The sequence below is a fragment of the Oncorhynchus gorbuscha genome, linkage group LG05 (genome assembly GCF_021184085.1).
Source record: "Oncorhynchus gorbuscha isolate QuinsamMale2020 ecotype Even-year linkage group LG05, OgorEven_v1.0, whole genome shotgun sequence".
Taxonomy (NCBI): Eukaryota; Metazoa; Chordata; class Actinopteri; order Salmoniformes; family Salmonidae; genus Oncorhynchus; species Oncorhynchus gorbuscha.
In genome coordinates this window covers 64653259-64673500 of record NC_060177.1, presented here as the reverse complement: position 1 = coordinate 64673500, position 20242 = coordinate 64653259, and the positions used below count along the sequence as shown (strand labels likewise).

At 42.9% G+C, this 20242-nt stretch overlaps 2 protein-coding genes across 3 annotated transcripts in view; both read left to right on the top strand.

The window, feature by feature from the left end:
* The first annotated feature begins 5033 nt into the window (after window positions 1–5033).
* On the top strand, window positions 5034–14029 carry LOC124035215 (E3 ubiquitin-protein ligase NEURL3-like). 2 transcript variants are annotated; one of them, XM_046348651.1, is made up of 5 exons: window positions 5034–5203; window positions 11917–12417; window positions 12547–12732; window positions 13652–13825; window positions 13996–14029. In XM_046348651.1, exons 1-4 carry the CDS (start codon window positions 5173–5175, stop codon window positions 13819–13821), a joined length of 888 nt encoding a protein of 295 aa, XP_046204607.1. In that variant the 5' UTR covers window positions 5034–5172; the 3' UTR covers window positions 13822–13825; window positions 13996–14029. The 2 variants fall into 2 exon arrangements, with proteins under 2 accessions (XP_046204607.1, XP_046204605.1); XM_046348649.1 differs by lacking the exon at window positions 13996–14029 and having other exon boundaries at window positions 13652–13937.
* Window positions 14030–19415: 5386 nt separating this feature from the next.
* Window positions 19416–20242, top strand: part of sorbs3 (sorbin and SH3 domain containing 3) — a 47086-nt gene continuing 46259 nt past the window's right edge. Inside the window, exon 1 of the mRNA XM_046350701.1 lies at window positions 19416–19615. The gene's annotated coding sequence lies outside the window, so the exon portion shown is untranslated. The remainder of the gene's footprint in view (window positions 19616–20242) is intronic.

Sequence of the window (20242 nt, the reverse complement as noted above, 5' to 3'; positions counted from 1 at the left end):
GTGTGGTGGATTTGGTAATATAAATAAAGTGGCACCAACAATGCAGCCTTGTTCTTGCAAGAACAACAACACAGGAGCTAGACAAAAAGTGGATCCAACATAGAGGAGGAAAAACCCCCATGTTCTTCACCTGTCCCATAGATCCTAGATAACTGTAAATCTCTATCAGTGGAAATTCCATCTGGGCTCCTGACACAGCCGTAGATGGTAGATCTTGATCATCTCATCCCAGTGTGAACCAGGTATGTGGAGTATGCTCCAGGTATGAACAGCATTGGTACCGCTGATTCAACTAATTAAAAAAAACTTGTTTGAAACAAACGATTCCCCACAGTTTTTATTCAACCAATGCCTATAGTGGTTTGCATTGTAGGTAGCACCCATACTTTACATATTTACTTATTTGACTTGGGGGAATTCATTATTGTAGAAAGACTGTCATTTCTGGTTAAGCAGTCATTTTTAAATTGTGTCTGATTTGTAACATGATTCAGTGCCTTCAGAAAGTATTCATACCATGACTTCTTCCATTTTTTGTTGTCTTACTGTTATGCAGGTGAGTGAGGACCCAAAAGCGATATAACAGAAACAGAGTCTTTTAATGTCCAAACAGGGAAAACATAAATCCTCAATCATTACAGGGGAAGTCCAAACGGGGAAAACACAAATCCTCTAGTTTAACAGGAGAGTCCCCCTTCTAGTTGTTGAGGAGAGTTGCAGGGCTAGCGGCAACAGACTGCAGGTCCCTTCGGGTAGGCGCGGGCCGTAGAGGATAGAGACACCTGCTCACACGCAGTATCTGATGACGAGGCAGAATACAACAGGACGGAACAAAGGCAAAGCAAACAAGAATCCGACAAGGACAGAAGCAGAAACAGAGAGAGAAATAGAGACTTAATCAGAGGGCAAAATAGGGGACAGGTGTGAAAGAGTAAACGAGGTCGTTAGGAGAATGAGGAACAGCTGGAAGCAGGAACGGAACGATAGAGAGAGAGAGGGATAAAGAGAGAGAAAGAAACCTAATACGACCAGCAGGGGGAAACGAAGAGAAGAGAAAGCACAGGGACAAGACATGAAAATACAATACATGACACCTACAGCATGAGTTCAAAATGGTTTAAACATCTACACACAATACCCCATAATGACAAAGTGAAAATGTTTTCACATTTAATGGAAATGAAATACAAAACTATCTAATTTACATAAGAATTCACACCCCTGAGTCAATACCTTGTCAAAACACCTATGGCAGCGAATAAAGCTGTGTCTTTTGGGGTAAGTCTTTTTGGGATTTGCACACCTGGATTGTACAATATTTTCTCATTATTATTTTTTAAGCTCTGTCAAGTTGATTGTTGATCATTGCTAGACAGGCATTATCAAGTCTTGCCATAGATTGTCAAGCCGATTTAAGTCAAAACTGTAACTATGCCACTCAGCAACATTGAATCTCATCTTGGTAAGCAACTCCAGTGTACATTTGGCCTTGTGTTTAGGTTATTGTCCTGCTGAAAGGTGAATTAATCTCCCAGTGTTTTTGGAAAGCAGACTGAACCAGGTTTTCCTCTAGGATTTTGCCTGTGCTTATAGCTGTATTACGTATCTTTTCATCCTAAAAAAAACTCCCTAGTCATTACCAATGACAAGCATACCCATAACATGATGCAGCCACCACCATTCTTGAAAATATGAAGAGTGGTACTCAGCGATGTGTTGTGTTGGATTTGACCCAAACATAATGCTTTGTATTCAGGACAAATTTAATTTCTTTGTCACATTTTTTGCAGTATTACTTAAGTGCCTTGTTGCAAACAGGTTGCATGTTTTGGAATATTTGGATTCTGTACAAGCTTCCTTCTTTTGGCTCTATAATTTACAATGCATTCGGAAAGTATTCAGACCAGTTCACTTTTTGTAACGTTACAGCTTTATTCTAAAATGGATTCAATTATTTTTACCCTCATCAATCTACACACAATACCCAATAATGATGAAGTGAAAACAGGTTTTTAGAAATGTTTTCAAATGTATTAAAAATGAAAAACAGTATTCCGACCCTTTGTTATGAGAATTGAGCTCAGGTGCATCCTATTTCCATTTTATTTTAAACCTTAAACCTTTAAATTAGGCAAGTCAGTTAAGAACAAATTCTTATTTACAATGTAGGCCTACCCCGGCCAAACCCTAACGACACTGGGCCAATTGTGCGCTGCCCTATGGGCCTCCAATCACGGCCGGTTGTGATACAGCCTGGAATCAAACCAGGGTCTGTAGTGACGTCTCTAGCACTGAGATGCAGTGCCTTAGACAGCTGTGCCACTCGGAAGCCCATTGATCATCCTTGAGATGTTTCTACAACTTGATTGGAGTCCACCTGTGCTAAATTCAATTGATTGGGCATGATTTGGAAAGGCACACACCTGTCTATATAAGGTCCCACAGTTGACATTGCATGTCAGAGCAAATACTAAGCCATGAGGTTGAAGGAATTGTCCATAGAGCTCCGAGACGTGATTGTGTTGAGGCACAGAGCTAGGGAAGGGTACCAAAAATGTCTGCAGCATTGAAGGTCCCCAAGAACACAGTGGCCTCCATCATTCTTAAATGGAAGAAGTGTGGAACCACCAAGACTCTTCCTAGAGGTGGTCGCCCGACCAAACTGAGCAATCGGGGGAGAAGGACCTTGGTTAGGGAGGTGACCAAGATCCCGGTGGTCACTCTGACAGAGCTCCAGAGTTCGTCTAGAAGGACAACCATCTCTGCAGGACTTCACCAATCAGACCTTTACAGGAGAGTGGCCAGACGGAAGCCACTCCTCAGTAAAAGGCACATGACAGCCTACTTGAAGTTTGACAAAAGGCACCTAAGGGACTCTCAGACCTCACCTGGCCAATACTATCCCTACGGTGAAGCATGGTGGTGTCAGCATCATGCTTTGGGGATGTTTTTCAGCAGCAGGGACTGGAAGACTAGTCAGGATTGAGGGAAAGATGAATGGAGCAAAGTACAGAGAGATCATTGATGAAAATCTGCTCCAGAGCACTCGGGACCTCAGACTGAGGTGAAGGTTCACCTTCCAACAGGGCAATGACCCCAAGCACACAGCCAAGACAATGCCAGAGTGGCTTTGGGACAAATATGTGTATGTGATCAATAACATTTTATTTTATTTGATAACCAATCAGAGCTGCAGTAGGCTTATATGCAAATAGCCATTGCCATATATGACTGTCTGGTACGGTAACTGCTCGGCCTCCGACCGCAAGGCACTACAGAGGGTTGTGCGTACGGCCCAGTACATCACTTGGGCTAAGCTGCCTGCCATCCAGGACCTCTACACCAGGCGGTGTCAGATGAAGGCCCTAAAGATTGTCAAAGACCCCAGCCACCCCAGTCATAGACTGTTCTCTCTACTACCGCATGGCAAGCTGTACCGGAGCGCCAAGTCTAGGACCAAAAGGCTTCTCAACAGTTTTTACCCTCCAGCCATAAGACTCCTGAACAGGTAATCAAATGGCTACCCAGACTATTTGCATTGTGTGCCTCCAACCCCCCAACCCCTCTTTTTTACGCTGCTGCTACTCTCTGTTTATTATATATGTATGCATAGTCACTTTAACTATACATTCATTTACATACTACCCCATTTAGCCCGTCTAACCGGTTGACCCCACACATTGGCTACCTGGACTATCTGCATTGTGTCCCGCCACCCACCACGCCAACCCCTCTTTTACGCTACTGCTGCTCTCTGTTAATCATATATGCATAATATAATACCTTACTTCACTTTGAACTGTTCTTCACTTTGAACTGGACTGTGTTTATAGCATGAGTGGGCACGATTAGATGCGCTTGTTTTGATATCAAATCAAAAGCTGCATTTAGCCAGCCGCCTCTGCACATCTTTGCTGTTAGTGAATTATTAGCCCAGTTATGGCTCATTTCTAGTCAACAATGGGGGAGTGGTTGCTTCCTACAAGAGCACAGAATGTGTACATCTCTAGCCATATTTGAAAAGTGAGTCAGGTAAAGAGCTTTTTTATGTCTTAAAGGGGCAGTGTTGTATTAAGAGACAGTCTTAAATAAGCTAAGTAGTCAATATCTACAGAGGGTAGCATCATTTGTCTGTTTTTTCTAGAAAATTGGTATTAGAATAATAATGCATTTTATTTTGTAAAGTGGTATCTTGCATCAAATAACACAACATTTTCAGTCACCTCCTTGTCTGAAGGACACATGGACAAACAGGTTAATGTCAAGCCCTGCATATTTTTTCATAAAGCTCATGGAATGTAGGCCTACATTCAACACCACACATTTGCTGCTACTGACAGAACAGCTATTTTCATGTGAAAATGTTATGGGATGCCTTTTACTCCATTGTTTATGATGGTAAGCCATTCTGGTAGGCCTACATTATGACCAAAAAGCCACAGTAGCCTACTTGGCCACTGTTAAACTGTCATTTAAAGTGGGTACAGCCTCAGTGGTCACAGTAAACACACGACGGAAGTTGCACGAACATTGTGAAAATTTGAAGTTTGAGCTTAGCAGACCTGACATTTGCAAAGTGCCGAAAACAATCAGATGGAACATTGGGTGTGAATACTTTCTGAAGGCACTGTACATAAAGAACCTTGTTAGATCTGAATGATGTGAAATGAAAGTGATTACAACTCTAACTTGATACCTAAATGATGTGCTATAGATGTTAGAAACTGAGGTTTATTTCCTACAACAGTTTGATCATGCTTTCAAAAAATGTGTACTGTTTTCAAAGATATCATAAAATGTCAAATGGTGTTGCATAAAACAAATAAAAAAATCCACAATTTTAGTACAATAACTAACGCGTAGTAATCAAATGATAGATTTTATTTTTGACTTGACATGACTCAGAGTCAAGTGAGTGTTAGCACCAGAAGAAATAAGCAACATCCGTTGTTAGAACGTAGATATTTTCCAGAGAACTGTCCCTCCCCTTAGCCACCCGCTTTCTCTTTCCTTATGTGATGAGTTATGATCTGTGTTTAAACTACAGGCACATCTGCAGACTGAGAGGAGTATAAAAACAGCAAACACTCTCACCATCTTAGAACTATACTCAACCTATTGTAGGTGTATGTACTATAGATTGCAGAGCATACGAAGAGCAACCTGTACAAGATGGTGAGGGAGATGGTCAGCAGAAGCCTGGGTAAGGATGGCCTCTTATTGATGAATGATGACAACTGTGTTGTAATTGTTATAGGAGGAAAATGATAACGCTATATGTACATTTTCATAGATACAGACCTATCACTTATATTATAATGGTCTCATGTTGATTTTTATATCTACAAACATTAGTAGTACAATATATACACTACCGTTCAAAAGTTTGGGGACACTTAGAAATGTCCTTGTTTTTTAAAGAAAATAGTTTTTTTTTCTCCATTAACATAACAACAAATTGATCAGAAATACAGTGTAGACATTGTTACTGTTGTAAATGACTATTGTAGCTGGAAACGGCTGATTTTCAATGGAATATCTATATAGGCATGCAGAGTCCCATTATCAGCAACCATGCCCTGTGTTCTAATGGCTTATTGAGTTAGCTAATCCAAGTTGATCATTTTAAAAGGCTAATTGATCATTAGAAAACCCTTTTGCAATTATGTTAGCACAGCTGAAAACTGTTGTGCTGATTAATGATGCAAAAAGATGGTTGTGATCAAACAAAACTGACAAGGAATGTATGTCTGAAGTGACTGAGAATGAAACTGAAACTGCTTTACTGAAAGACATAAAGACACAAAAAAATTGCCTTCTTTAGACTAGTTGAGTGGGTTCGATTACAGGCTCAAAATAACCAGAAACAAATACCTTTCTTCTGAAACTTGTCATTCTATTCTTGTCAGGCTATTCCATGAGATCTTCAGTTTCTTGGCAATTTCTCACATGGAATAGCCTTCATTTCGCAGATCAAGAATAGACTGATGAGTTTCAGAAGAAAGTAATTTGTTTCTGGCCATGTTGAGTCTGTAATCAAACCCACAAATGCTGATGCTCCAGATACTCAACTAGTCTAAAGAATGCCAGTTTTATTGCTTCTTTAATCAGACTAACATGACTGCAAAAGGGTTTTTGAACAACCCTTACACTAACCCCAACCCCTTTAAAATGATCAACTTGGATTAGCTAACACAACATGCCAACATTGCTGATAATGGGCCTCTGTACGCCTACAGTATGTAGATTTTCCATAAAAGAATCTGCCGTTCTTGCAACAATAGTTATTTACAACATTAACAATGTCTACACTGTATTTCTGATCAATTTGATGTTATTTTAATGGACAACAAAATGTACTTTTCTTTCAAAAACAAGGTCATTTCTAAGTGACCCAAAACTTTTGAACGGTAGTGTATATATGTATATATAAACTCATCAAAAAAAGAAACGTCCCTTTTTCAGGACCCTGTCTTTCAAAGATAATATGCCACCATGGGCTTTTTTGCCTTTACCTCCCTTCTCACCTCATTTGCTCACATTGTATATAGACTTGTTTATACTGTATTATTGACTGTATGTTTGTTTTACTCCATGTGTAACTCTGTGTCGTTGTATCTGTCGAACTGCTTTGCTTTATCTTGGCCAGGTCGCAATTGTAAATGAGAACTTGTTCTCAACTTGCCTACCTGGTTAAATAAAGGTGGAATAAATAAATAAATAAATAAATAAATAAATATGTAAAAATCCAAATAACTTCACAGATCTTCATTGCAAAGGGTTTAAACACTGTTTCCCATGCTTGTTCAATGAACCATAAACAATTAATGAACATGCACCTGTGTAACGGTCATTAAGACACTAACAGCTTACAGACGGTAGGCAATTAAGGTCATAGTTATGAAAACTTAGGACACTAAAGAGGCCTTTCTACTGACTCTGAAAAACACCAAAAGAAAGATGCCCAGGGTCCCTGCTCATCTGCGTGAATGTGCCTTAGGCATGCTGCAAGGAGGCAGGTGGGACAGGGACAGGTACAGGATGGCAACAACAACTGCCAGAGTTAACAACACCTGCACTGGACCATCTGAACATCAACCTGCACAAACCCTCCATCAGTGCTCAGACTGTCCGCAATAGGCTGAGAGAGGCTGGACTGAGGGCTTGTAGGCCTGTTGTAAGGCAGGTCCTCACCAGACATCACCGGCAACAATGTTGCCTATGGGCACAAACCCACCGTCGCTGGACCAGACAGGACTGGCAAAAAGTGCTCTTCACTGACGAGTCACGGTTTTCCCTCAGCAGGGTTGATGGTTGGATTTGCATTTATCGTCGAATGAATGAGCGTTACACCGAGGCCTGTACTCTGGAGCGGGATCGATTTGGAAGTGGAGGGTCCGTCATGGTCACAGCATCATTGGACTGAGCTTGTTGTCATTGCAAGCAATCTCAATGCAGTGCGTTTAAGGGAAGACATCCTCCTCCCTCATGTGGTACCCTTCCTGCAGGCTCATCCTGACATGACCATCCAGCATGACAATGCCACCAGCCATACTGCTCAGTGTTCTGCCATGGTCAGCGAAGAGCCCGGATCTTAATCCGATTGAGCACGTCTGGGACCTGTTGGATCGGATGGTGAGGGCTAGGCCCATACCCCCCAGAAATGTCCGGGAACTTGCAGGTGCCTTGGTGGAAGAGTGGGGTAACATCTCACAGCAAGAACTGGCAAACCTGGTGCAGTCCATGAGGAGGAGATGCACTGCAGTACTTAATGCAGCTGGTGGCCACACAAGACACCGACTGTTACTTTTAATTTTGACCCCTCTTTGTTCAGGGACACATTATTGCATTTCTGTTAGTCACATGTCTGTGGAACTTGTTCAGTTTATGTCTCAGTTGTTGAATCTTCTTATGTTCATACAAATATTTACACGTTAAGTTTGCTGAAAATGAACACAGTTGACTGTGAGAGGACACTTCTTTTTTTTGCTGAGTTTATTTCGAAGTAGATCAGAAAAGCTTTCTTCTGCAGTTCTGAAACCGCTCAAAGATTTTGTATTTTTCCTTCAATTAATCATACACATATTCGTCAAGGGATTCCGGTAGGCACAGATGACAGTACAGCCAAGTAGCTATGTCCGGCGCGAACAGAGATGGCCGCCTCGCTTCGCGTTCCTAGGAAACTATGCAGTTTTTTTTTAACGTGTTATTTCTTCCATTAGTACCCCAGGTCATCTTAGGTTTCATTACATACAGTCGAGAAGAACTACTGAATATAAGATCAGCGTCAACTCACCATCAGTACGACCAAGAATATGATTTTCGCGAAGCGGATCCTGTGTTCTGCCTTTCAACCAGGACAACGGAATGGATCCCAGCCAGCGACTCAAAATAACGACTCTGTAAAAGAGGGAAACGAGGCGGTCTTCTGGTCAGACTCCGGAGACTGGCACATCTAGCACCACTCCCTAGCATTCTTCTCGCCAATGTCCAGTCTCTTGACAACAAGGTTGATGAAAACCAAGCAAGGGTAGAATTCCAGAGGGACATCAGAGACTGTAACGTTCTTTGATTCACGGAAACATGGCTCACTGGAGAGACGCTATCGGAGGCGGTTTCCTCACAATCAAATGTCAACCGCATTATCTACCAAGAGAATTCTCTTCGATTATAATCACAGCCGTATATATTCCCCCCCTAGCAGACACATCGATGGCTCTGAACAAACTTTATTTGACTGTTTGCAAACTGGAATCCATACATCCTGAGGCTGCATTCATTGTAGCTGGGGATTTTAACAAGGCTAATCTGAAAACAAGACTCCCTAAATTGTATCAGCATATCGATTGCGCAACCAGGGCTGGAAAAACCTTGGATCATTGTTATTCTAACTTCCGCAACGCATATAATGCCCTGCCCCGCCGTCCTTTCGGAAAAGCTGACCACGACTCCATTTTGCTGATCCCTGCCTACAGACAGAAACTAAAACAAGAAGCTCCCACACTGAGGTCTGTCCAACGCTGGTCCGACCAACCTGATTCCACACTCCAAGACTGCTTCCATCACGTGGGACTGGGATATGTTTCGTATTGCGTCAGATAACACCATTGACGAATACGCTGATTCGGTGTGCGAGTTCATTAGAACGTGCGTTGAAGATGTCGTTCCCATAGCAACGATTAAAACATTCCCTAACCAGAAACCGTGGATTGATGGCAGCATTCGCGTGAAACTGAAAGCGCGAACCACTGCTTTTAATCAGGGCAAGGTGACTGGTAACATGACCGAATACAAACAGTGCAGCTATTCCCTCCGCAAGGCTATCAAACAAGCTAAGCGTCAGTATAGAGACAAAGTAGAATCTCAATTCAACGGCTCAGACACAAGAGGTATGTGGCAGGGTCTACAGTCAATCACGGGCTACAAGAAGAAACCCAGCCCAGTCACGGACCAGGATGTCTTGCTCCCAGGCAGACTAAATAACTTTTTTACCCGCTTTGAGGACAATACATTGCCACTGACACGGCCTGCAACGAAAACATGCGGACTCTCCTTCACTGCAGCCGAGGTGAGTAAAACATTTAAACGTGTTAACCCTCGCAAGGCTGCAGGCCCAGACGGCATCCCCAGCCGCGCCCTCAGAGCATGCGCAGACCAGCTGGCCGGTGTGTTTACGGACATATTCAATCAATCCCTATACCAGTCTGCTGTTCCCACATGCTTCAAGAGGGCCACCATTGTTCCTGTTCCCAAGAAAGCTAAGGTAACTGAGCTAAACGACTACCGCCCCGTAGCACTCACTTCCGTCATCATGAAGTGCTTTGAGAGACTAGTCAAGGACCATATCACCTCCACCCTACTTGACACCCTAGACCCACTTCAATTTGCTTACCGTCCAAATAGGTCCACAGACTATGCAATCTCAACCACACTGCACACTGCCCTAACCCATCTGGACAAGAGGAATACCTATGTGAGAATTCTGTTCATCGACTACAGCTCGGCTTTCAACACCATAGTACCCTCCAAGCTCGTCATCAAGCTCGAGACCCTGGGTCTCGACCCCGCCCTGTGCAACTGGGTACTGGACTTCCTGACGGGCCGCCCCCAGGTGGTGAGGGTAGGCAACAACATCTCCACCCCGCTGATCCTCAACACTGGGGCCCCACAAGGGTGTGTTCTGAGCCCTCTCCTGTACTCCCTGTTCATCCACAACTGCGTGGCCACGCACGCCTCCAACTCAATCATCAAGTTTGCAGACGACACAACAGTGGTAGGCTTGATTACCAACAACGACGAGACGGCGTACAGGGAGGAGGTGAGGGCCCTCGGAGTGTGGTGTCAGGAAAATAACCTCACACTCAACGTCAACAAAACTAAGGAGATGATTGTGGACTTCAGGAAACAGCAGAGGGAACACCCCCCTATCCACATCGATTGAACAGTAGTGGAGAGGGTAGTAAGTTTTAAGTTCCTTGGCATACACATCACAGACAAACTGAATTGGTCCACTCACACAGACAGCATCGTGAAGAAGGCGCAGCAGCGCCTCTTCAACCTCAGGAGGCTGAAGAAATTTGACTTGTCACCAAAAGCACTCACAAACCTCTACAGATGCACAATCGAGAGCATCCTGGCGGGCTGTATCACCGCCTGGTATGGCAACTGCTCCGCCCACAACCGTAAGGCTCTCCAGAGGGTAGTGAGGTCTGCACAACGCATCACCGGGGGCAAACTTCCTGCCCTCCAGGACACCTACACCACCCGATGTTACAGGAAGGCCATAAAGATCATCAAGGACAACAACCACCCGAGCCACTGCCTGTTCAACCCGCTATCATCCAGAAGGCGAGGTCAGTACAGGTGCATCAAAGCTGGGACGGAGAGACTGAAAAACAGCTTCTATCTCAAGGCCATCAGACAGTTAAACAGCCACCAATAACATTGAGTGGCTGCTGACAACACACTGACTCAACTCCAGCCACTTTAATAATGGGAATTGATGGAAATGATGTCAAATATATCACTAGCCACTTTAAACAATGCTACCTGAGCCAGTAATTCACAGCACTGACATACTGTACATGGCCAGTTACATATGGCTGTGCAAATCTTTAACAGATTTGACTTCCTTTCCGAGAGGACAGTAGAATAAGAGATTGTGTGGCAACCAGTCATCTATTCAGTCGATTGGCTAAGTATTTTATTTTATTGCTTTTTTGGCATGACTAGCAATTTAATTTACTACTGACAAAAGATCTGCTTTCCAAAGGTCTGATCTGGGTTGAAAGGAGGGTTAGGTAAATATTAATGTGATATTCAATCACAACTTATGTTTTGTTGAATAATGACATTGAAACAAATTAAGACATATGATGTAATGGGGGCCAAAATCAGATAACTTGCTGAGTGCATTGTAAACGAGTATGTGATGTGAACAAGCCTCTTCCTTAACCAGGTTACTCTCCTGTATTTATGTATCTATGTCTATACCTATAACTGCCTTTCCTGCTGGCAGTTTCAATGCAAAACTAAAGGATCCACCCTGTACTAGTTAGCTAATAACACTCATCTAATTTTTTATTTTAGAAGTAACATTTAGTATTGAATTATTGTTATCATGAGCCACTATACACTTTAGAATGGCACCAGATATCATTAGAGATTTAAAGTTACTGAATGCGAAACAAGTTGTCATTCAGATCCCTTGACTAGACTTCTTTATACTGATCTACTTTGTTGGCACAATTTTTATTTAATTCAGTAAAGCAGTTTCAGTTTCATTCTCAGTCAACTTCAGACATACATTCTTTGTTAGTTTTGTTTGATCACAACCATCTTTTTTTTAAATCATGACTGAGGTACTGTAGCATTCCAATGATTAACTGTAGTTGCTCTTTTTGAAATCTCCTTTAGAGTCTGAGCCAGCACACATTTGTGGACCCCACTGCCTGGGCCCCTTGACCTTCCATAAGGAGGTGATGGGTGCCTTTGTGAGCCTGAGCCAGGGGGCCAGGCGGGCAGACAGGACTGGGGTCACCTTCAGACACGGCCTGGTTTTCAGCAGCCGCCCGGTACGGCCCCAGGAGAGGGTGCGTCTGCGAGTGGAGTTGTGCAAGCTGACCTGGCTTGGAGCCATGCGTGTGGGCTTCACCAATGTGCTTCCTATTGCCAGAGCCCTGCCGTCCCTGGCCATCCCAGACCTCACAGACCGCCCTGGCCACTGGGCCGCTCCTGTGCCTGAAACTTGCTGCCTGCCAGGCTCAGAGCTGGAGTTTTGGGTCTCCCATGGCGGTAGAATGTATTTCAGGAATGCCAACAGACGAAAACACAAACTGCTGAAGGGAGTGGACCTCAGCCGTCCCCTGTGGGCCATGATTGACGTTTATGGGCAGACCTGCTCTGTGCTCTTACTGGGTAAGTTCAGAAATCAATGGAACATGTATGAATGAACAGTGCAGTCTGACCTAATTTGATTTCTTGGTTTGAAATGATGTCCATCTGTCAGTGTCAGTGACTAACCACAAATCTGGTTATTTCTTGTAGGGTCGGAGAAGAAAGAGTTTTTGGGGATTCAAAAGTCCTGTCCTGCTCCGCAACGGCATTCCTCCTGTTCTGCTCTTCAGAGACACACCTCACTCAATATTGAAAACTATGTGAATGTGAGACAGATTTGTGATTACATTCATGACAGCTATCTTCTTCCCCGTCCAGCCAATAAGCAGACATCAGGTAAGCATCACAATTATACAATAAATTCCTGCTATCTTGTTTTGGATATTTTTATGAAAATGGTACTTCATTTGAGTATAATATCTTGATATTTAATCTAAGGTATTCTTGATTTTAAAAAAATTAATATATATGTTTCTATTGTCACATGCTTGGTAAACCTAACATTTTACACACGTACTACTTGTGTAGCTTAACATTTACAGAAACATCTAAGCCACATTTGTTCAAGGACATAGATACAGTATATGTTAGCCTCATGTACTGTAGGACTCAGGGGCATCTATTGGGTATGGCAGAGTATGGCGGTTGCCATACCTTAGCTCTCAACACCAACAATTTCAATCCCCATTAAAAGGCAAATGCAGTTTAGTGGTATCAGTGGGCTGGCTTTAGGACCATGCAGATGGCTCAGAGCCGACTGGCGCAGTAGCAGAGAACGTGTTTTAGGCCCATATGGACACCTCGGAGCTGGCTGGTGGACAGCGAGACTTTTCTCTCAAAACAGTGCAGAGATGGAAGGTGGCTGTAGATGACTAGGACACTAGGTAACTGATGTTTGACTTGACATGAAACTAAACTCGTTTTTAATCCCAGTGCTGAGCTATGGTGGAGCAGCTAATTGCTGTATGACATGTGTTGAGGTGAATTAAGCCACAGCAGCTAAGGTGATAATGGCTGGAGACAGTTTAGCTAGTTTTTGCAGTTCTCCAAATAGTATTTTAGAGATTTGAAATTGTGTAGAAGTGCAGTAAATGAGCCTTAACCTTTTTTTCAGCCCTGTAACTTTGCCATATCCTAGGTTTAGCAGAAATGACACCCGGATCAACCTTATGGACACAACAACACTAGCCACCATGAGCCAAGTCCCACTTGACCTTATAGGTCATGTAACTGAGCGTATCTCATTTGATTGCAGACTGTGAGAGCGTGGAGGACTGTGCGGTGTGTATGAGCCAGAAGGCCTGTATCTGCCTGCAGTGTGGCCACCAGTGCCTGTGTCTCCAGTGTGCCATCAGAGTGATCCAGGAGTTTGGAAACTGCCCTCTGTGTCGCCAGAACATCAAGAGCTTCCTGCAAACTAAATGACCCAGTAGGAAAAAAAAAGCCTCCAGTATTTATGCTGCAGTAGTTTGTGTCGGGGGGCTAGGGTCAGTTTGTTTATCTGGAGTACTTCTCCTGTCCTATTCGGTGTCCTGTGTAAATCTAAGTGTATGTTCTCTAATTCTCTCCTTTTACTCTCTTTCTTTCTCTCTCTCGGAGGACCTGAGCCCTAGGACCATGCCCCAGGACTACCTAACATGATGACTCCATTGCTGTCCCCAGTCCACCTGGCCATGCTGCTGCTCCAGTTTCAACTGGCCTGGGCCCTAGGACCATGTCCCAGGACTACCTGACATGAGGACTCCTTTAGCTGTCCCCAGTCCACCTGGCCATGCTCCTGCTCCAGTTTCAACTGACCTGAGCCCTAGGACCGTGCCCCAGGACTACCTGACATGATGGCTCCTTGCTGTCCCCAGTCCACCTGACTGTGCTGCTGCTCCAGTTTCAACTGTTCTGCCTTATTATTATTTGACCATGCTGGTCATTTATGAACATTTGAACATCTTGGTCATGTTCTGTTATAATCTCTACCCGGCACAGCCAGAAGAGGACTGGCCACCCCACATAGCCCGGTTCCTCTCTAGGTTTCTTCCTAGGTTTTGACCTTTCTAGGGAGTTTTTCCTAGCCACCGTGCTTTTACACCTGCATTGTTTGCTGTTTGGGGGTTTAGGCTGGGTTTCTGTACAGCACTTTGAGATATCAGCTGATGTACGAAGGGCTATATAAATACATTTGATTTGATTTGATTTGATTTGACTGACCCCAATTACTCGATTGTTTGGTCATTAGGCTGTTGGTCGACAGAGATTGTTTTAGTCGAGCAGTATCAAATATATATATTTGTATATATTTGCGCCCATCTCAGTGACTTAATCCATTGAGGAGGCCTAGACTAAAAGCCAATTTATGTTTGATTAGAAAATGTGGTCGGAGGCTCCATATGTGACACAATTGTGGAGCCTCCAGAGGCATGCAGAGGCCATATCGAGCTCTGTAACGCATCGCCATGTGCCTCCCAAAAATGTTTAACAATGCGGAGGGCTCTGTATAATTCAGCATTGATATGATTGGTTGATGGTAGGTGGGGCGGTACATCCTGTATAAACATAAACTCACTTCCTTGACAACAGCTCTGCACTCCTCTGTGAAGGGCAATAAGTATTAATACCCTGACTTCCAATGAGGCCATTCCTGCCATGACTTTTGCTGAGGCCATATAACCATAAATGCCGCATGGCCAACACGGACGTCTGATTGACCATGCGCCCAGATGCACAATGCACTGCTCTCTTCAGAATGTGCTCTCCCTGACAATTTGTGCCAGTGGACATTTTAGCATGTAAATCTTGGTGGGGCAAGCTCCCCCAAAACATATTGGGATGCATGCCAGCAAAGCCACTACACAACACTAAACAATACATTAATTGCACTTCAACATTGACAAACGGTGCCCACAAACTGCTATGGCCTACACAAAACTGTCCCCACAGCAGTCCCAACAGCAGTACCAACACCTGACCACAACACCACTGGCCATCAGCGGAGCCTTGTCTGGCAGCAAAACACTTCATTCAAGACTCATTTACTGCCTTTAAAAAAAACATATCTATTATGGCTGATTTTCTTAAACAAATGTGTTTTTTACTAACAATTGAGATACAAACTATGGTATAAGGGGACGGCGAGCGGATATGAGGCAAATCCATAATTCCGATTAAGACATGAATGAGCGAGCTAGGATGGACGTAGTCAATTTAACTATTTGTTCTGCACTTTCGAAATGTACAGCAACAGAATTGAAAACATGGGCCGTTCTTACAGTATACTCCCTGTACACCTGTCAGTTGGCATGAAGGATCGGGAGGCAGACACAGGAATGCGTAATCGTTTTTTTTAAAAATTGTACCCAAATTACGGCGTGCCGTGTAAAGGCACGGGGACGAAGACCAAACAAACACTATACAAAAACACAGGGTTGAAACCCAAACAAAAGAGCGAGGAGTACCTTGAACAAATGCGCACAATGATTAACACACAGGATGAGAACTGTAATCATCTGCGCAATCCACAATGGCACGAAAGCCAAAACACACAGCACAGGTACTCACACGCACCAACGGGCATAGTAACAATAATCGACCCTCCAAATGGAAACCAAAGGACACATATATACAAATGCTAATCAGTGGAAATAGGGGACAGGTGTTCCGGAGGGATCCGTGACAACACCAAGTCAGAACCGTAGGATAAATAAAGGGGGCATATAAGCAGACAATGAAACCTCCTACAATATTCTATGATTACATTTCTCTAAATCAGGCTATAGGCTACATGCGCACCACCAAGTCAGAACAGTGGAAAAGGGACCAAATTATTAGGGTGAGGCACATTGGCTACTAACAGCTTACTACACAACATACAATCAGTATTACTTTCTTAACTACAGTATACATATCTCCCTGGCATATTAAGTCATTTATGCAGCAGCATACACAACATTTTTGGACTCACCTTGTTGTACTGTGCTCAATTGAACAGGAAGGTGGTCCTTTGTGGCAAATTTTGTCATTCAACTTTTATAGATATATTTTAGCTGAACAGGTGGGGCTCAAAACAGCTGGGGCTCTGTGTGAATTGTTTGCTTTCGATTGTTACTTATTTTATATAAATAACCCATTACATATATCACCAGTAGTAAATGTACAGTTAATTCCTATCATTTCGACTCTACAATGTTTGTTACATTGGTTACGGTCATTCATTTTCATGCATTTAACATTATTATTCCAGTCTTCCCATTGTCATTGTCAGAATGGACACATTGTTTGCAGAGTGCACAACGTATGCTACACTTGTGAAAAATAACTTTTGTTTTTTTAATCCCATTTACAAGTTCTGTCAATTTAGTCATTGTATTTTGTTTGGAGCGCTCCTGTCAATGTTGAGTAAGGATGCATATGCATTGAAGTAGGCCTATATCTACTTGGTCTGTGCACAAATGTAGGCATATAAATGTGCCCATTTAGGGATGAGATAGTATTTCTGATTGGCAAAATGTGAAGACTGTGCAAGGGACTGTCACTAGCGACTGTATGTTGCCATGCAGGTAATCATCCACATCTACCCAGTAACTCTGTGTTATCAGATGTCTTTGTAAAGAAATGTTATAATCAGAATTACAAACTCGGTGGGTCCAGCCCTGAAGGCTGACAGCTGTGGTATATCAGACCGTATACCACGGGTATTACAAAACATGTATTTTTACTGAGGCACCTCGGGGGGTTATGGTATATGGCCAATATACCATGGCTAAGGGCTGTGTCCAAATTACTAAAAAGGGATTACAGGATTTTTTTCAGAAGGATCTACACAATCTACTCCACATTTTGAAAGTGAAAGGAAACTGTAGATTTTTTAATTAAGAAAAAAAATAAAATGAAGATGTATTGATTGCGTATGTCTTCACACCCCAGAGCTAATACTTGGTGGAAGCATCTTTGTGTCACGTTGTTCGTAATAATGATGGTCGGACCAAGGCGCAGTGTATGTTGAGTTCCACATCATTTTAATGAATAAAGTGAAACTTAGCAATGACAAAAACAAATAAACAATAAACTAACAATGACCCGTGACTACAGAGATGTTATGTGTACTAACTCAAAACACATACATTCAAACAATATCCCATAACCCACAGGTGGAAAAATGCAACTTAAGTATGATCCCCAATTAAAGACAACGATTACCAGCTGCCTCTAATTGGGAATCATACACAAACCCCAACATAGAAAATGAAACCTAGAACCCCACATAGAAATAATAAACTAGACTAAACCCCATAGTCACGCCCCGACCTACTCTACCATAGAAAATATAGGCTTTCTATGGTCAGGACGTGACACTTTGGCAGCCATTACAACTGTGAATAATTCTGAATACAATTCTACCAACCTTGCCCAACTCAGTTGAAGGCATTCCGTTGTACAACTGACTAGGTATCCCCCTTTCCCTTTCATAGGGAAAGGGGGATAGCTCAAGCTCAGTAAATTTGGTTGGGAACCATTGATGAACAACAATATTCAAACCGTGTCTCTGATTTTCAAGCAGATTTAAGTCTGCTGATTCTGGGCCCTTCAGGAACACTCAATACCTCCTGGAAAGCCATTCTGGTGTGTCTTTGGTATTCAAATCTATGTAATTGTCCTTCTGAAAAATAAACCTCTTTCCCAGTCTTAGATTTAGAAGACTACTGTAAGGACAGACGCTGGGAGATGAGAAGCAGGTACAGGGAGTGAACATTTAATAAACAACGGACATGAAACAACACGGACAGTGTCTGGACAGGGGAAACATAACAACATTAATGCTGACACGGGGATGAAACTGAGGAATAGACAGGCAATAGACAGGCAATAGACAGGCAATCAAAAACGTGAAGGAGTCCAGGTGAGTCCAATGAAGTGCTGATGTGCGTAACGATGGTGACAGGTGTGCGTAACGATGGGCAGCTTGGCGCCCTCGAGCATCATAGAGGGGGAGCGGGAGCAGGCGTGATAACTACAGAGGGTTTTTCTCAAACTTTTTACTTGGGCTTTGCTCATTCATTTTTTTTCTCCTGACAAACTCCCTAGTCCCTGCCGGTTATAAGCATACCCATTATATGATGCTGCCAGTGCCACCACAATACATAAAAATACAGAGGATCAACAGCATTGTATTCACTCCACATTACTGGCCTGTATGACAAAGTTAAAAGGAGGAAGCCTGTGTTTTTTTAAAATCCACTCCAAATCATTCATTATTTTTGCAACAAGGCCTTTAACTAACACTGCAAGACAAATATTCTTACTTTTTGGCCAAAATGAAAAACTACCAGTTTGGGTCAAATCTAATACAACACAACACATATTGGAACCCTCTGTGTTTTCATGTATTATGGTGGCAGCATAATTTATCTTCTAAAATAGGTTTTGAAAGAGTTATTTTCAATTGTGGGATAATAATAATCAAAGCAGATAATGTCCATGGACATGTTTCTCTTTTGTAGGGTATGGGGGGCCCCTCAAAGGCATTTTGAAATGGGCCCAAAAATCGCTAACCCCAACCCTAATCTTAGCTTCATGTCAACACCCTGGCTCAACCTTAACCATAACCATAACCCTAAACCCTAACCGGTAACTCCTACTTTAGGCAACATGATGTTGGGTAAATACTTAATCTGACCACTAAGTGGCAGTGTTACACTGTTAATGAAGAGCTAGGCTACACCTTCTAAATTCAAGAGGCAGATCACAGGCCACAAGTTTAACACGACCAGTTGTGTGACTTGAGCCACATTGAAACCAATGCCATAATGCCCACTAAATATCAATTTCTTATACACCTTTCTTCTTAATTTATGGTTGGTGTGACTCAGCTGATGGTAAGGTGACATGATTCTGGAAGCCTGGAACAGTTGGTTTTCTCTCACAAGGAGATAATGTGGATGGAGGGGAACAGAGAGGGTTGTTGATCTCACAGCACAGCCAGGCTGTTAAATATTTATCTTGGATGGCAGAGCGGAGCTGGGTGGCAGTCAGGACAGAGAGAGATAGAGAGAGCCAGAGAGAGGAGGAATCCATTAGTCCACCATGGGCCTGAAGAATATCTGAGGACTGAGTCAGACGTTGAGTAAGACAGAGGGGCCAGCTAGCCTCTCTACCATAGGTTGTCAGGAATAACAACAAAACGAAGGAAATCTGTGAACCGAAACAGGAGGAATAACGTCGTACCTGTACTGTAAGTACACTACTTTCTGGACCAGATTATCTCTACTTCTGCACAGGTTGTTTATGTTGAGAAACAGGTTGTTTATACTGCTGTCATAACAGCTGTCATTACAACAGTTTAAAGGTCATTTCTCCAACCACTACCACATTCAATGAGTTTCTTGTTCTTCAGCACGTTTGATATTCTAAAGTAGAAAGCAGTTACCAATGTGTCCACTTTACACTGCTGTCCTGTTACATACTACAGCACTTTCCTCTGCAACACACTACTTCCCAAACTGGGTGGGCAAGAGAGGCCTGCCTTTGCAGCATGGGGATGGCTGTTTTTGGAGCAGACCATGGAAACACTGATTCTTCTCCTCCAGCTTTGGGCATGTGTATATAATGTAAATGTGTGACTAAGTGTGTTAGTGTGAGCCCAGGTCTGTATTTTGAATTTGTGTATTCGTGCAGAGATAGCAACCCTAGCATTGCATTGCTTTGTGTCAACTTACATTATGACTCAAGGTTTACTTTAGCAAATCTGCATCTGATTCTCTCACACCAACCTTTCTCAGAGCATTTATTTTAATTATGCACGTAAATCCGAGACAGTCCATTTAGTATTATATGTTTAGTTTAGTATGGTATGTATTCA

What these genes read in the sequence shown, in the direction of transcription:
- LOC124035215 (XM_046348651.1), top strand. Translation starts at nt 5,173, where the DNA reads ATGGTGAGGGAGATGGTCAGCAGAAGCCTGG. An exon ending in CTGCTCTGTGCTCTTACTGG is followed by an intron (nt 12,418 to 12,546) that starts GTAAGTTCAGAA and finishes TATTTCTTGTAG; the next exon opens with GGTCGGAGAAGAAAGAGTTT. An exon ending in AGCCAATAAGCAGACATCAG is followed by an intron (nt 12,733 to 13,651) that starts GTAAGCATCACA and finishes ATTTGATTGCAG; the next exon opens with ACTGTGAGAGCGTGGAGGAC.